General features: G+C 38.4%; 1 protein-coding gene across 5 annotated transcripts in view; it reads left to right on the top strand.

Annotated features, from left to right (window-relative positions):
* SNTG1 (syntrophin gamma 1) overlaps positions 1-17,426 on the top strand; it is a 347,398-nt gene that overhangs the window by 231,984 nt on the left and 97,988 nt on the right. For all 5 annotated transcript variants that reach the window (XM_072852507.1, XM_072852506.1, XM_072852508.1 and 2 more), the window contains 4 exons: positions 1,958-2,060; positions 6,354-6,436; positions 9,429-9,559; positions 15,459-15,588. In XM_072852507.1, the coding sequence (XP_072708608.1) occupies positions 1,958-2,060; positions 6,354-6,436; positions 9,429-9,559; positions 15,459-15,588 (447 nt within the window). The remainder of the gene's footprint in view (positions 1-1,957; positions 2,061-6,353; positions 6,437-9,428; positions 9,560-15,458; positions 15,589-17,426) is intronic.

The raw sequence follows: 17,426 nt of genomic DNA, 5'->3' as shown, positions 1-17,426 counted from the left end.
GAAATATTTTTAAAAGGCAGAAGGTAGCTGTATTTTTCCTGCACTTTGTCTATCCACATCTGTTGTTTCAATAGAGAGTACATGCCTGTAAGTTTCTGCTTTGGCTATGACTATTCTGAACTGTGACTGCTACATAAGAGAGGAGAAGGATTAATTTTCTATGAAGGCTGAGGATATGGTATGGTTTCTCTGATGGAATTCAGGACTTCGGAGTCTTGATCTACTGTTCCTCAGATTACAAGTCATCTTCTTTCTATGAAATAAGTACTACTTACAAATTCTAAGGTATAAAACACATCAGAACTGGGAAGTGCTCATCAAAGAGGCTCAAGTTACAGATAAATTTTTTGGCATGCAGTTTAAGTTGATGAAATTTGTTGTGATGTGTGTGTTTGTGTGTGTTTGTTTGCACACATACATATAAATACACACTACACTGCAAATTGTGCCTTGACAACCACTGTGATATTTTAAACAATAAAGAGCCTAACATTTCAGAGTGGATTTCAGATACTGAATCAAATATTCTGTCATCATATTGTTACCCCTCTGTAGCAACAAGTGTGGAGTAGGAAGTATTCTGTTTAAAGGCAAAGTCAACATTTTTTCCTGAAGAATTGCTTTAAGTTAATGCAGTGATTCCATGTGAAAGCATCCCTGCAATACTTATATACATGAATGTAACTAAATGTGTAGGATAGGTTGTTGATAGGTATAGTTTAAAGAATAACAATCCTCCATAAATTATTTACAAGGCTTTCTCACAAGGAGCAGCATGACGGAGGGGTTACCTTTGTGTTATCCAGCTACTATGAAAACGCAGCAGAAAGGGAACAGATACATGCTAGTTTAAAACATTTGTCTAATATGTCACTATGTAGTAGCTCTCTGAACACTGCTCTCAGCGAGCTGGCACTCTGTACAGTATGAGTACAGTCACTCAGATGGAGGCATGGTGCAATCTTCTGTCTTTGTAAGCCCAAATTAGAGTTTTAAATAAAGTTTAAATAAAGAGTTTTAAAGTTATAGAGCCAGAAGAACAGGAAATGGTTGTTCTCTGAAACAGAGTTATGATGTGACCTGATGCATCTTGGCTCTCCTGTTATAAACTGATTCAAATCTTATTCCTCCACTGTTAAGTACACCATTTTTCTTAGCTGCTTTTGTGCCTCCTTTGTGCCACTCTGGGGAGGTGCCTGGGGTTCCCTTTCTCTGCTGTGTGTCTTGAGGTGTCTATCAGCTGTACCACACAAAAGCTGAAGGCATGAACAAGAGCCGCAGGAGCAATTGTGGGACAGTACAGGAAGGCTAAAAGCATTAACAGGTGGATAGGTGGTTTATGCATTCCTGTGTCCAAAATGCAAACTGCCCTTTGGCAAAACGCAAGCTTGTGTTTGTCTAAGACTTAAGGCTTAAAAATAGCTACTTTTCCTCTGTGGCTGTAAGGAAGATTAGGTCTCTCATCCATGCTGGAGTGCTTCGGCTAAATTTAACTCTGGCTGTTGGAAAGACTCCCTCATAGGATTATGGCACAGCTGTGAAAACTACTGCTATGGTTTTGGTTGGAGGTTTATGAGACAACCTCAGGGGGAAAAATTTTTTATTTTTTATTTTTTATACATACATGTTAGTGTGGATGATGCCAGATCTGAAAGAAGGAGGTGCACAGCTCAATAGTGTCAGGGAGCAAGCTGTGCAATAGCACAGGGCAAAGCCAGTGCTATTATAGGACGCCAATGCCCCCCCATCCCCATTACCTGTATGTGTGACTAGAAACACCACAGACAAGCATATAGCAAGCTTTACATCTTGCTTTCTTTTTAGAAAAATGTCATTGCAATGCATTGCTAAGCAGTTATATTCTGGTATGTGAAGGCTGTGTGATGTTGCTTACATTTGCTGATGCATTTTGGTCATACATTTTTTTCAAGGTGTCCTATCTGTATTTCTCTTACAGGTTCAGGTCCTTCGCAACGCAGGAGAAGAAGTGACCCTAACTGTGTCCTTTCTGAAAAGAGCACCTGCTTTTCTCAAACTGCCACTGAATGAAGATTGTGCATGTAAGCCTTCATTATTTGGCCAAAAGAAAGCTCAATTCAATGCTCATCAACACTTGCAGCTTCTGAACCTACTGTGCATTGAGGGTGATTGACAGCAGCTTTTTTGGTCAGCATTGCTGCTTGAATATGAACTGCTCATATTGCCAGGTCTTGTAGTAACATTCACCTCAAGCAAAAAATGGCTATCTTTGCTTGAAAAACAGATCACCAGGCATTTGGCTGGAGTGAACCAGCAAAGTTGCAGCTGAAACAGTGGAATTACATTAGTTTACTGTAGCTCACATCCTGATGCAGAGTATTTAAAAGAAGTTTTTCAGGCAGCATCACATAACATTTTAGTCTGAAAGAGTTTTCACAGAATCACAGAATCGTATGGGTTGGAAAAGACCTTTAAGATCATCAAGTCCAACCGTAAACCTAACACTACCAAGACCACCACTACACCATGTCCCTAAGCACCTCATCCAAATGTCTTTTAAATACCTCCAGGGATGGCGACTCAACCACTTCCCTGGGCAGCCTGTTCCAATGCTTGACAACCCTTTCAGTGAAGTAAAATTTCCTAATATCCAGTCTAAACCTCCCCTGGCACAACTTGAGGCCATTTCCTCTTGTCCTATCACTTGTTACCTGGGAGAAGAGACCGACCCCCACCTCTCTACAACTTCCTTTCAGGTAGCTGTAGAGAGCAATAAGGTCTCCCCTCAGCCTCCTTTTCTCCAGGCTAAACAACCCCAGTTCCCTCAGCTGCTCCTCATAAGACTTCTGCTCTAGACCCTTCACCAGCTCCATTGCCCTTCTCTGGACACGCTCCAGCACCTCAATGTCTCTCTTGTAGTGAGAGGCCCAAAACTGAACACAGCATTCGAGGCGCGGCCTCACCAGTGCCGAGTACAGGGGGACAATCACTTCCCTAGTCCTGCTGGCCACACTATTTTTGATACAAGCCAGGATGCCATTGGCTTTCTTGGCCACCTGGGCACACTGCTGGCTCATATTCAGGCAGCTGTCAGCCAACACCCCCAGGTCCTTTTCTGCCTGGCTGCTTTCCAGCCACTCTTCCCCAAGCCTGTAGCAGTGCATGGGGTTGCTGTGGCCCGCGTGCAGGACCTGGCACTTAGCCTTGTTAAACCTCATACAATTGGCCTCAGCCCATCGATCCAGCCTGTCCAGATCCCTCTGTAGAGCCTTCCTACCCTCGAGCAGATCAACACTCCCACACAACTTGGTGTAATCTGCAAACTTACTGAGGGTGCATTCGATCCCTTCATCCAGATCATTGGTAAAGATATTAAACAGAACGGGCCCCAACACAGAGCCCTGGGGAACACCGCTTGTGACCGGCTGCCAACTGGAGTAAACTCCATTCACTACCACTCTTTGGGCATGGCCATCCAGCCAATTCTTTATCCAGCAAAGAGTATACCCGTCCAAGCCATGAGCAGCCAGTTTCTCCAGGAGAATGCTGTGGGAAACCATGTCAAAGGCTTTACTGAAGTCTAGATAGACAACATCCACAGCCTTTCCCTCATCCACTAGGCGGGTCACCTTGTTGTAGAAGGAGATCAGGTTGGTCAAGCAGGACCTGCCTTTCCTGAACCCATGCTGGCTGGGCTTGATCCTTTGGTTATTCTCTACATGCCCTGTGATAGCACTCAGGATGATCTGCTCCATCAGCTTCCCTGATACCGAGGTCAGGCTGACAGGCCTGTAGTTCACGGGTCCTCCTTCTGGCCCTTCTTGAAGATGGGTGTCACATTTGCTAATCTCCAGTCAACTGGGACCTCCCCAGTTACCCAGGACTGCTGACTGGTAAATGATGGAAAGCAGCTTGGTGAGCACTTCTGCCAGTTCCTTCAGTACTCTCGGGTGGATCTCATCAGGCCCCATAGACTTGTGAATGTCTAAGTGGTGCAGCAGGTCGCTAACCATTTCCCCCTGGATTATGGGGGCTCCATTCTGGTCCCCGTTCCTATCTTCCAGCTCCGAGGGCTGGGTACCCAGAGAACAATTGGTCTTACTATTAAAGACTGAGGCAAAGAAGGCATTAAGTACCTCAGACTTTTCCTCATCCTTGGTCACTGTGTTCCCTCCGCCATCTAGTAGGGGCTGGAGATTCTCCTTAGCTCTCCTTTTGCTGCTAATGTATTTGAAGAAGTATTTTTTGTTGTCTTTTACAGCAGCAGCCAGATTGAGCTCTAGCTCAGCTTTGGCCCTTCTAATTTTCTCCCTGCACAGCCTCGCTACACCTTTGTAGTCCTCCTGAGTTGACCGCCCCTTCTTCCAGAGGTCATAGACTCTCCTCTTTTTCCTGAGTTTGAGCCAGAGCTCTCTAGTCAGCCAGGCCGGTCTTCTTCCCTGCCAGCTCGTCTTTCGGCACCTGGGGACAGCCTGCTCTTGTGCCTTTAGGACTTCCTCCTTAAAGAAAGTCCAGCCTTCCTGGACTCCTTTGCCCTTTAGGGCTGCCTCCCAGGGGACTCTGTCGACCAGTCTCCTAAACAGGCCGAAGTCTGCCCTCCAGAAGTCTAAGGTGGCAGTTTTGCTGACCCCCCTCGCTGCTTCTCCATGTATCAAAAACTCTTATAATTTCGTGATCACTCTGCCCAAGATGGCCTCCAACCATCACATGGCTCACAAGTCCTTCTCTGTTCGTGAACAAGAGGTCCAGTGGGACACCCTCCCTAGTTGGCTTACTCACCAGCTGTGTCAGGAAGTTATCTGCCACACACTCCAGGAACCTCCTAGACTGTTTCCTCTCTGCTGTATTGTATTTCCAGCAGACATCTGGTAGGTTGAAGTCCCCCACCAGAACAAGGGCTAGCAATCGTGAGGCTTCTCCCAGCTGCTTATAGAATAGTTTGTCAGTCTCCTCATCCTGGTTGGGTGGTCTGTAACAGACTCCCACCACAATATCTGCCTTGTTGGCCTTCCCCCTGATTCTTACCCATAGACACTCAACCCTATCATCACCATCATCGAGCTCTAACCTATCCAGACACTCCCTAACATACAGGGCTACCCCACCACCTCTCCTGCTTCGCCTATCCCTCCTGAAGAGTTTATAGCCATCCATCGCCGCACTCCTGTTATGCGAGTCATCCCACCATGTTTCTGTGATGGCAACCATATCATAGTTTTCCTGATGTACAATGGCTTCCAGCTCCTCCTGCTTGTTGCCCATGCTGAGTGCATTGGCGTAGAGGCACTTCAGCTGGGCTGTAGTCTTTTGTCTTGTAAATGTGAAAATGATATTGTGTGTGTATATTTAGAGGGCTTAACTTTACCATGTAAAATTCAGAGGCTTTGGTGGAGGTGTCTGTCTACCTAGAAATAAATTACTCTGGGATGATTAGTATTTTGTTTAAGTCCAACCGAGTTTTAATCAATTAGCCCCATGAGAGACATATGGAGACAGCTGTCTTCCTTTATATTAAATTGTAAGTGTGGGTGCATAATTATAGACAGTTGCAGCATATCCAAACATATTTATATGTCAGCCTGTGCCTTTTGTCACTGCTGCTTTCCTTCTGCTTCTTGCTCCTAAGAGGGTAAAATGCATTGCTTAATTTTTAATATATATTTATTAAAATAAATATTTGATTTCAATACTTTTAGCCTTTGATTTTAAGTTAGTAGGAATTAAATAAACTAAATTATGAAATAATATTTTATACAATCATTTGTTGAAATACTGTCCTTATCTTTCACCGAGGTATTAAACTTTAGTGAGACAAGAAAAAATTTAGAACACCATATCCTTAAATAAAAATGTATCCCAGTACATTTGTCCCTTTTATGAAAGGTTGTGGTACAACAAAGTACCATGAGTAACGCACACAAACATGCATTTGCATCGATCCTATCATGTTACTTTTGAGGTGTTGCACTGTAATTTCCTAAACTGTTACAAGAATGGTTAGAACAGTAAGCTTCATCGAGAGTAACAGAAGTGTTATCTGACTAGTTCCTTCAAGTGAAAACCAAGCGAGTAGGTACGCACTTTTCTTTTATTATCAAATTTGCAAAAACCTTTGGGTTTGTTTTGTTACTATACAGATTATTAACTCTTTTAAGCAATGCATGAGGAGAAGGATTCTTGAGCCTCCATTCAGCTTAAAAAGGCGCTCTGCTCAAACTAGAAGACAGATACTGGCTGAATGGAGAAAGTGAATGAATATTAGATATGACAAAACTAGTGGGGGGAGAGGAATGCATATGTGCAGACATGCACAAATTTGAATTATAGCATTATAAATTAATGAAGATTTTTTGGTGTATTCATGGTTGTATTAGGTGCCCCCAGTGATCAAAGCAGTGGCACATCCTCTCCACTATGTGACAGTGGTTTGCATCTCAACTACCATCCCAACAACACGGTAAGAGCTTATATTTCTTTGATGGAATTACACAGAAGAATAATAATACTATAATAGCTAAGTGGAAGTAACTAATAAAGGACAGCAACATGGGAGGAGCTCCAGTTAACATTGGAGATAGACAGTTCCATAGGGGGCAAAAAGAGTTGCCAGATATTATGGCTGCAAATTAAACTATGACAAATTATACCAGCTGACATTGTGCCTTGATAGATGTGATTACTGTTTTTATCTGGGCAATAGGGATTTTGCAAGTTTTTTCTTCTAGATTATTTCCACAGCACAGCAATTAAAATTATTAAAAAGAAAATATATCCATTTAAAGAAAAGGTAGAAAACTTTTTTCAGACTATTTTTCCATTATTTTTATTTCATTTATTATCTAAAACTTTTGGCAAAGCATGATTTAGGTACATGCTTTTGTCTATTTTTAAGGTGAGAGCATTTTACTTCTAGTAACTTACACAAAATCTTACTGAATAATGATGGCATTATGGAGCAAAGTCTCTTTAGGATTAAATGCTACAGATGTCTAATCAGATTTTTAGTAAGAGATGCCTTTGAAGTGCAACAAGGGGCTTTTAACAAACTTCTTAGCCAGGAAATGCAAAATTTCCATTATTTTATATAGTTCTAAAGGGGATTTTGCTGCATATTTGGCTTTGTGATAGGTGAAAATACTCAATAAAATAAAAAGCACTGAATAAATAAACCAATAAACAGCATAATTATTACAGATATATTAAAAAAACAGAAATGTAAGCATTGTTCGGTAGACTTTGCTGTTTTTAATTTCTGGCTTGTTTTATTGTTCTTTCATACTTTACTGGTAAAAGTTTTAAATAGGAGCCCAGAGACTTAAAAATCAATAGCACAGATTTTAAGCCCGATTATAATCTGGAAAACCTTTAGGATTTATACACTTCCATGGGAGCTGGAATTCATAAAAATGGGATAAAACCAATAAAATTGGTCTCTTAATGCAGGTCAAATAATTTTATATATATATATACATATATATATATAAAAACTAGTGCAACAACATCAGAAGGAGACTTATTTCAACAGTCTATATACTTATGCATGTATAAAGGCTATTGCGGCAGATCCTAAACTTATTTTGCTAGCCACTTCATTTCTAACTTTACTTTTAGGATAAAAAGCATGCTTCCATTTGTGTACCCTGTTTCTGCAGGTGTTGAAACTTATAAATAAGCTACAGTTTCTATTTGAACTCATAATAATTTACTGAAACCAAGTCTTTTTCTCTCAGTTTAAATAATATAATCAGACATCACGACTCTATAATTCACCCTAAATTAAATTCTTCTGCTGAAGACCAGGATGTGGTTCTTATCTCAGATGTCCCCTTGTAATGGGAATAGAATGCTTCATAAAACCAAATGAGACCTTTGTGTGAATTCCTAAATTATGTACAACTCTTATGTCATGGTCCTTCCTTTGTCTCAGAATATTCTCTAGAATGCTTTATGACTTATGGCCCTAGTCTATTTCTTAATTTATAGCCTTGGTGATTCACATGAAGGAGACTTCTGACTCAGAATTTGGAGTAGACAGGACTGGTTTTGGTCTTTTGTCAACAATTCAGAGTTATGCAGGCTAAAGGTAGGGTTAACATTTCTGTTGCAGCCAGATCTAGGCCTACAGTTTGCATCTAAACTTTTTGCCACGTTTCAGCTTTTTCCTTACGTTTAATCACAGGTGAAAAAAGGTTCCTGAAAGCAGACAGAAAACATTAAAAATTCAAGACAATGTTCAAAACAACGTCCTAGCTTAGTCTTCCTCGTCAGTTATTTATTTATTTGGATTGAATCTATGGAATGTTTCACCAGAGATTCAATGTTTTAAATAAGTGAATCTAGTTATGAAAAGCCTGCTGTTCAGCTAAATTGATGTTCATAGGAATCTTTTATTTTATATAGATAAAAGATATATGAACATATGTGTAAAAGTAATGTTTGAGCTGGGAAAGCTTTATAATTCCGTAGCTCTTACACAAAAATCACACTCTAGAAAAATACGAAGTGTAGTTAATTTTTGTAATATTTATTTTACAGAAGATACAGGTAAGAAAAAATGTGAAGTCTGAGATTAAAAAATGAAAATTATGCAGGATCAGCAGGTACAATTTCACTGATATACTAAAAGTACTACATACATTTCAGTGAGAATCATGCTTCTTCAGACAAATATCATCACTAGCACTGTTTTGTAAAGCATTTTATAAAGAAAGGAAGAGGTGTTGGATTTTTAAAAATAAATATTGATCATTTCACTTTTTATAAGCATTTCTCATTCAAATCTATATTCTGTAAAAATACTGGTGAAATTAGACTGTAGATATTTAAATACTCATTCCTTGTAGATATGATCATAGACATGATAAAGTTCAATTTTCATATAAATAATGTCTTGTGTAAATAGGTAAAATTAAAATGTTAATCATAAGCATATAGTTTTGACTAAACAATTTTCATCACATGTCAAATCCCATTCACAATTACCAGGTTTTGAGGTGATGTCATTAGAATAGACACATATGTAAATGTGTACGGGGCCACAGGAAACAACTGAATTATGGTACAGTGAATAATTTAGAGTTCACCTTTATTCAGGGTACAGGTGTAAAGCTAGTAGCTGATAATGTGATATGTAGTAAATACTCACTTCTATTCATGACTAGTCATTTCAAAAAAAGGACACAATCTGTTTTCCCTAGGTTTTTAGAATACTGTTCTCACACTTCCTCTAAGCATATTGATGTTGAGGTTTATATAGGTTTGTTTCATTTGTGAGAAAAAGTTCAGAATCTCTCCAGTGCTAGCTAAAACTGATGCCAAATGATTTGAGAAAAGTGGAACACAATGCCAAATGAAATATAAAGTCTTTGAAATCTCTCTCTCTCTTTCCAAATCTGCTGAGTACTTATAATGAAGCCCAAAACTGAGAAGGACCTTTTAATGTTTTTCAGGATACATTATCATGTTCCTCATGGCCAGCATCCCCAGGACTTAGGTGGGAAAAAAGGTGGTGTGATCTCCGATTAATTCCACTTCTTCATTCACGGTTTTCCCAGTACCTTCCAGGATCAGATATGTGCAGGTAAAGAAGTTCAGAAAATTGAAACTTGACTTCTTGGTTGACAGATACAAGCCTTAGGGAGTTTCCTTGTTAGAGGAATGGCATTATTAGTTCCACTGCAGCTATCGGAGATGTGAAACATCGGAGCTTTCATAAAGGTCTGTCTAGGTCCACCTTGGCCCGTATTCTGCTCTGATGTCAGCCGGGACCAGGTATGTGGGAAGACGTGTGATCTTCCCACTTGCACTTAGTGGTCAGCATGTTTCTCAGTTTGAGGTTGCACTTAGGTCATCATATTTAATAACTGCTAATGCTCCTGTCCTCAAAAGCTTCTTTCTAAGCTGCTTTTTTTCATACCTTTGTTTTTTGCAACGCACTGTGACATTGAGCTGTGCAATGTAATTATGTTTTTAAAATGTACTTCCTTTTGTTTGTGTTAAATCTCTCACCTGACAACGTCATTGGGTGAAATAATGTTGTTGTTTGGGAGCAGCAAAGGCTGGCTGCCCCATGGGGAAGGTGAGGCACGAGCAGAGGGTGACAGCGGGGCTGAATGAGGCAGTGTCCATGCAGACAAGGGCTCCGTCCAACTGCCCTTGGTGGAGGAGCAGAGGTGGTGGGGTCTACTTGGTGGGACCACCTGGGACTGGTCTTCAGATAAGTCCATCATGGTGAGGTGGGGCTCAGGTCAGGCTGGGAAGTAAGCCCACAGGTTGGGTCTGAATCAGTGGGATACATGTCCAGGCACAGGCATAGCTGCAGCCAAAATCATGTGAGGACCAAGGGCAAGGGCCTGAGCTGATACACAGCTCCCGAGTGAAGGGAGGGACAGGCCCCTGCTCAAAGTCTTTCACAGCAGCCTGATCCCACATCCCACAGCCACACCATGGCAGAGCTGGCCTCAAGCACTGGCAGCTGGGCATCCAGGAGGGGCAAGAGGGTGGACTCTTGGCCCTGACCCTTGTATCAAGGCAAATGCTAAATAAGCATTCTTGATTTATGTTTTTATAACTTCAGATGTTTATATATGTTTTTATAACTTCTGTTTTCCAGTTTGAAGGATCCCTATTATTATCTCCTTTTAGGGAAAATTCCATAGCTCTGATTATCCTTGTTATTCTCTCTGTTTCTTTCATAATTCTAATATATCTTCTGTGAGACAAGGTGATCAGGACTGCAAGGAGGATCCCTCTTGACTTATATTAAGACATAATGATGTTTTCTATTTTTTTCTCTGTTCTTATCTAATACTTTGTAATAAACCTATTACCTTTTGCCTGTCACTGAGCACTAAGGTGATGGTTTTTAGAGAACTGTTTGTAGTAACTCTTGCATTTCCTTCCTCAATGTTTATAGCTACAACAAGGTTCTTTGTTGCTTACATATAGCTAAGGTTATTTTTTCCCATATGTGTTACTTTGCATTTATTAACATTGAATTTCATTGCCATTTTGTCTCCCAGTCAGTGGGGAAGCTGTCCAAAGGTCATAGTCAGGTTTAAATTTATTGCAACATATGGAACTACAACTTGTCATTGTTTAATTTAATATTATCCTAGTAAATCAGAAGAAATCAGAAAGGAAGACAAGAATATTCTGGAATGATTACTGTTTTTCCAAGTGTTACGCATTTAAATAGAAAAGGAAGTAGCTACAAAATCAACAAGGCAAAGTATATAAATAAGATCGTACTTGTTAAAGGTTTAAATACCTAGGTATTGTGTGAATTAATTTATCATCTGTGTCTATAAGAATGAAGTTTTAATACTAAAAAATTCTGTGAGTTCCAGCATGTTAGTCATTAACTGGAGGACAGCTGTCTACAGTTATAGAGCATGTTTCTCCATTACTACTTCTTCTAACCCATCAGAAACATTAACTCTTAAAATAAGCACAAGGGACTTATCATTTGTGAGGCTGTGAGGCCTTACTAATTGAAATAAACTCTGGCTTTCCCGTGTAGCCTTCATGTCTGCCAGCTTAGATGTGTGAGTCTGGGAAGAATAGTGTGTTATGCTACACCCTGACTGCTCATCAGGCATTGGCGGTTTAAAACTTCCTGTTCCTCTGTTCATACACATGTAAAATTACCTGATTAATACAGAAGAGCTTCTTTAATATTTCTGGAAAGACTGTTTTGTGAAAGAACCTCCCCAGTATCTTTCCTCTGTTGTTATGCTCACCCTTCCAGTGTTTCCATGGGTCCTACAGTCAACTGATGCCATCTGCCCCCAGGGGTGGGTTTATGATCTCCCCCAGAAACTAAGGGAAGAGAAGTGTGCTTCAACCTCAGTTTGGGGTTTGCGTGGGGTGAATTTTATTGTTTCTTATCACAGCCTGCTTCCTTCTCATTGATTCTCAGAAAACATATGAAAATTGAACAAAAGCCTCCCACGGCCTCAGTTAATTCTAAGGGCTGTTGTTTCTTAGAAGTACACTACCTAGGTCTGCCAGCCATTTTCCTATTCACAGAGCTGAAATTAAAGCAGGTTAAGCAAAAGTCATTTCACCACTAGATAATTGTGAAGCTAAAAACAGCCTGCAGCTTTTGACTGGTAATAGCAAAATCATATTTACTTGGCTGCATGATCCTTTTTTTTATTGAGGAACAATGGCTGGCCCACGGAGTCAAGGTATAAAGCAAAGGTTTACTGCAAAACAGATGTAAAACAATGGCTTATTGGCTGAACTGAAGTGGAACAGGATATAGTCACCACAGAGGCAGGAGTTTTTTTATTAAATTCTGTGAAAACCTTTAGCTCAATGTTTAACAATGGTTGAAATAGAAATGATTAAGAGCATGAAGTATAAAGGGCCCAAAATCATAACAGTCAAATCTGAGACCTGTTCTGCTGTATACTTCAGATAAAATATTGAATTGAATAGAACTACTCACATGGAAAATTAGGACATATTCAAGTATTCATAGATATAGGGTTTTAAAATTCAGTCTTCTGCATCAATAAAACACGACCTTAAAGTGCACATTATAGAACTAGTACATTACAGAGAAAGATTTTTAGGTAGCAATGATATTCCTGAGATTTGAATTTCCAGAAAATACATTTAAAAGTATATTCATACAAAACAAAAAATCTGAATCCATACTCAAACCTTGAATAACGACTCTGATAATTTTCTCCTTATGTCCTTCTATGCTGTCTAACATGAGGAAGTTAGAGTACTTAAAGGAAACAAAAATGCAGTATAAATATGAGAGAGGAAGTGGGGTTTTCTTCAAAAAAGCATAGGAGCAACATTTTATGTTGCTAGCCAGACAGTTTATAACAGTCTTTTAAATTAATGTAAACATTTTAAAATGTGACTCCCTCTCAAAATTTGTTATGAGAGAAAGGTAGATAATTTTTAATAGAGACTGCTATAAAGAGCAACATTTAAGAAAGGGTATTGAAAATACTATAAGAAAGCAACATGCAATGGAATTTAATTAATTACATTTTCTCTAGTTAATATTTACAAGGCTTTTTTCACTATGTAAAGCCTAATAACTTTTTATGTTTCAGTGTTTGAAAAGACTGGCACAGAAATACATCATACAATTATCACATACACTATTATGCCTCATAATCGTATTCCAGCTTTTCCAGTGGGGTACTTGAGGTGCATGAATTCCAGAGGATATTCATATAAAATTCCAGAGGGCATTCAGGTTAATCGTGGAAAGCTTATTAATTGCAAATATAACTCTTGAGTTCCAGAAGGCAAAGAACCTGAGATGTGTAGTTGAATAAGAATTCATCTGATCTTAACTTTTTTGCTGTATTATAAAGTGATTAATCTACTATCTGTTCTATTTAATACAAAACATGTATTTAATACCTTATTTTTTCAGGTTTATGTGGTAGTATGGACTTTGGCTGGTAGACTAATTCAAGAAAATACTATTACAATAATCTAAGGCTAAGGATATCTACTGCCCAGACCACATTCAGAAATAATTTATTAGGTAGCCTTGCATCTTATAGTCTGTGCTTATTGATACTTGGGCAAGAACATTCTGAATGAATGGCTTTGTATGTGCACATATCAAATACCTGAGAACAGTAGAAACAGTCTGATGCCCCAAATGCATCAGGTTCACTGTGTTTGTAGTGTAAGGGAAATTTGTGCGTCAGGATTGAATCTGGAGCATACTGGGTTTTCTTTGCTTGTGCAGATTAGTGTCACACATTAAGAGATTCTTTGGATTCCTACTTTGGTTTACAATAGGCTGAGTAGAAAGAAGGGGAGTCCTGAAAATAATGCTATTTTTCCTGAAAGAGATAATAAACAAATTTGTCTGAGCATCATGCTATGCTCTTTATGTAAGGACTTATTTAGAATTTTATTCTGGAAGAATTTACTATTTATATTTATAGCCTTTTAAAATAAAGGATATAGAAAACAAATGCTAGCTACATTACCTGAAGATGCTTTAAATAAGTCTTCCTCAAAAACTTTACCTGAATTATTGTGAACATGAGTTGTTGAAAGAAGTAGTTCTCAGTTTGTACCTTTGGATTTTAAGGAAAAATCACTATCCGTGTGAAAAGGCAACTAAACTGATAAGTTAGCTGATGGTTTTAGATAAAACACTGATCTCTGCATGATCATGTTGGGATATGTAAGCCTTATTTTCCTGTAAGAGCTAGTTCTCTTGACGGGACTCTCAAAGCAAAGGCATGGCTCTGATTAATTTTTAATGCGTCTCCTGACTGAAGAAAAAGCCTGTACTTGATGTGGATGCAGCAAAAACCTTTATGGTAGAGACAGATATTAGCTTTACATTCTACAGAACTAGTATATAATTTCAAGAGGTAAAAAAACAACTTTGCAGAATGGATATCTGTCTTGACATGTCAGAAACTGTCATCAGTGACAGTTTTACACTGAAGATAAGTCACTTTGCCTGAGCCATTCTCAAAGAATCTGAACGATGTACTTAATTTTAAACCATGAATTGATCATTAACGAATGGGTTTTGTAGCAGAATGCCAGCAGTGGAACTTGGTATTCTCCGTATGTTTAGTAATCTCTTACTCTGGGATATGAATTAATATTGAGGTTTTTTGGTTCTGAAGCCAGAGGCTGTTAGCCAAGAAGGCTATTTGCTGAAGAAATTAGGTTTGCTACTGCTTTAACATCTGAAAGTTTTCTCTTGTTCTATAATTGCTCAGCACTCAGCTATGGAAAGTCAGTCTATAATGCATGACCAATTATTGTGTAGGTGCCCAGATTGGTGCTGGGGTAGAGGCACCCAGGTGGCCCCTGCTATTGTAATTGGATGCCTCTTGGCATTCCAGTGTATTTTGTTAATGATTCTATATTCAGAAATGCAATTGGAAAAATCATTAATGCTACCTGATCAATTTTGAATTCTCCAGCTTTTCAATCAATAGTTTAGAAGAGGATCAAAATTCTATAACCAAGAGCAGCCAACAAGGAGTATCCAGACAGGAATCTTACTGTATTTAAACAATGTATTAGAAAAATGAAACAAAAGTTGTTGAGAAAAAGGTACTTGTATTCCACTGAATTTCTCAAATGATTGCCTACAGTGTCCAGTGGACACTTTCCTTCTCTGTGATCTGCAGTATTAAATTATTAACTCTTTGGTATGCATCAGCTATTTCACTTGTTTAGCTTCTGAAGTCACACAGTGTTGGTCAAGGTTCCATGGAGCTAGTCTAAGGAATTTTTTTATAGCTTTATGGAAACTTAATATAGTCTGAGTTGACCTTTCAGCATGACCTTTTTAACATGTCAGGTATTTCTAAAACAGGAAAACCAGCAATTTATCATTGTTCAGTGGCTGACCTTCGTTGTAGTTGAGAGAAAAGATTTCTACAAGTATTGTTAAGATAATATGCTAGACCAGATGAAATTTTCTTCTGACCTGATCTGTTATGACATGTCTATAGGCAAAATGCGTTCCAAGTAATTGCTGTGGATGGGGTTTGCAGTGGAATAATTCAGTGTCTCTCTGCTGAAGACTGTATTGACTGGCTACAAGCAATAGCAAGTAACATTTCCAACCTCACAAAGCACAATGTAAGTATGGATCCAAGTAAGCCAGAAGGTTTCCCAATCATATTTGATTATAACTGTCATAAAAGCCTAATGGGTTCACGCCCATTATCTGCATATAAACAATGCTTGAGGCTGTCTGAGAGAAGTCAACTCAAGTTTGTCATCAAATCAGACTTTGTGAGAAATCATTGAATGGGAAAATATTCTCCCCTACAGTCATATAGTTCACTTCATCGCTATCAGAGTTATTCCCTTCTTAGCAATACCAGCTAGCATTAGAAACAAAGACCAGACACACAGGAGAAAGCCAGGTGTGATGGGTAAGCACATATAAAAGCAAAAAATTCTGGACTTGCTTGATAGTTTGAGAAAGCACATCTATATAAAGACTGGTATAATCAGATCTGAATTAGATATTAGGTCTGTTTAGGTATCATTTATTACAAGGAAAACGTCAAGGTGCTTCTGTGATATAGATACAGATGTCTATTATCAGCAAATATTAAATGAATTTATGCTTCATGCACTGTACTTTTATGATCTGATCTTGTGGGATAGATATATTTTTTATTGAAGCAAGAATAAATGTTATGCAAAAGTTTTGCCAGACTACTAGAACGTTTAATTGAAAGGTCTTCTGGACCTGCCTAGGATGTATTTTGCATTTGATAGATGACATGTAGTTTTTCCTGTAGAAGTCTATATGATGCCTTTCCTGTTTTTTCTCAAAAAATACAGAACACATGGGTAACTTCATTATTTTGAATTGAGTTATAACAAGGAAGCCCTTGAGGACTTAATTTTTATTCTCTCAGATTTCCTTAAATCTGCTTTAGCCTCCCAAACCTGCCTCTGAATTTGCTTTTGTTTAAAATACAGGGAACACATTGAAGGAAGTTGTATTTCTTGGAGATTTATATTCAAGGTGCAAAACTATGTTCCATCTGGCAGCAATATGTAAAAGTCATTGTATTATAAAGACGTGACAGACATGAATTCATCCACCATCTGCAAGCTTCCACACAGTACAAGCCAACTTTATGGCTATTTATTCATCCTTACAATGCTGTTGCTGTATAGAACCTTTCTTGCCTCACTAGGTATCCTGACAAATTAAGGTGCTGATTTTTTCTCTTGCTATCTTTAGTTCAGACTATTAATGATTCTTGCTCCCTAAAGTAGCATATTTGTTTACTTATAACAATAGATAGATGCACCTAAATATTATCTGATAATGCTTTTGGTAGCTCTGATGAGACTATAATTATGGTTGCTTAGTATAACTTGTATTTTGGTAATGCACTGTTGTTACATGATATAGTTTCAGTGTTTTAAAATAAGTACAGTTTATAATTCTACACTAGTTTCCATAAAATACAGAAACAATGTATCTGATGTTTCATAAGATGGAAATAGTTAATTATACAACTATATGCCAATCTTAGTATTTACTTTATCCCAAAGACATCCTGTAAAGTAACTATGAGAGTTAGGGCTTATGACAATTATCCATGCATCTATTTGTAGAACTGTTCTAATTGTTCATAGCCCATATGAATTTATGGAAACCAATGAGACTTTCTTTTCTGTAATATACTTTTTTTTAAAATTGTCAGGTGCCAGAAAGAATTAGTTATTTGACAGAATATGTGATAAGTGACTATAAGAAACATTAGAAATACAGAGAGGGAAAAAACCAAACTGTTGCTCGGAACAATGATTAGATGCGATTAGAGGTCCCTATATTTTCTTTCTTTACAAGATGGTTATTGACATATGCATACTGTTGATGTTAGCATTTTTTCTCAGAGTGAGGCATTTACTCACAGTCATTCTGCCTTACTGTGGCATCCAATACC

Source organism: Ciconia boyciana, chromosome 2 (assembly GCF_034638445.1).
Source record: "Ciconia boyciana chromosome 2, ASM3463844v1, whole genome shotgun sequence".
NCBI lineage: Eukaryota > Metazoa > Chordata > Aves > Ciconiiformes > Ciconiidae > Ciconia > Ciconia boyciana.
This window is presented reverse-complemented; position numbering and strand designations above follow the sequence as displayed.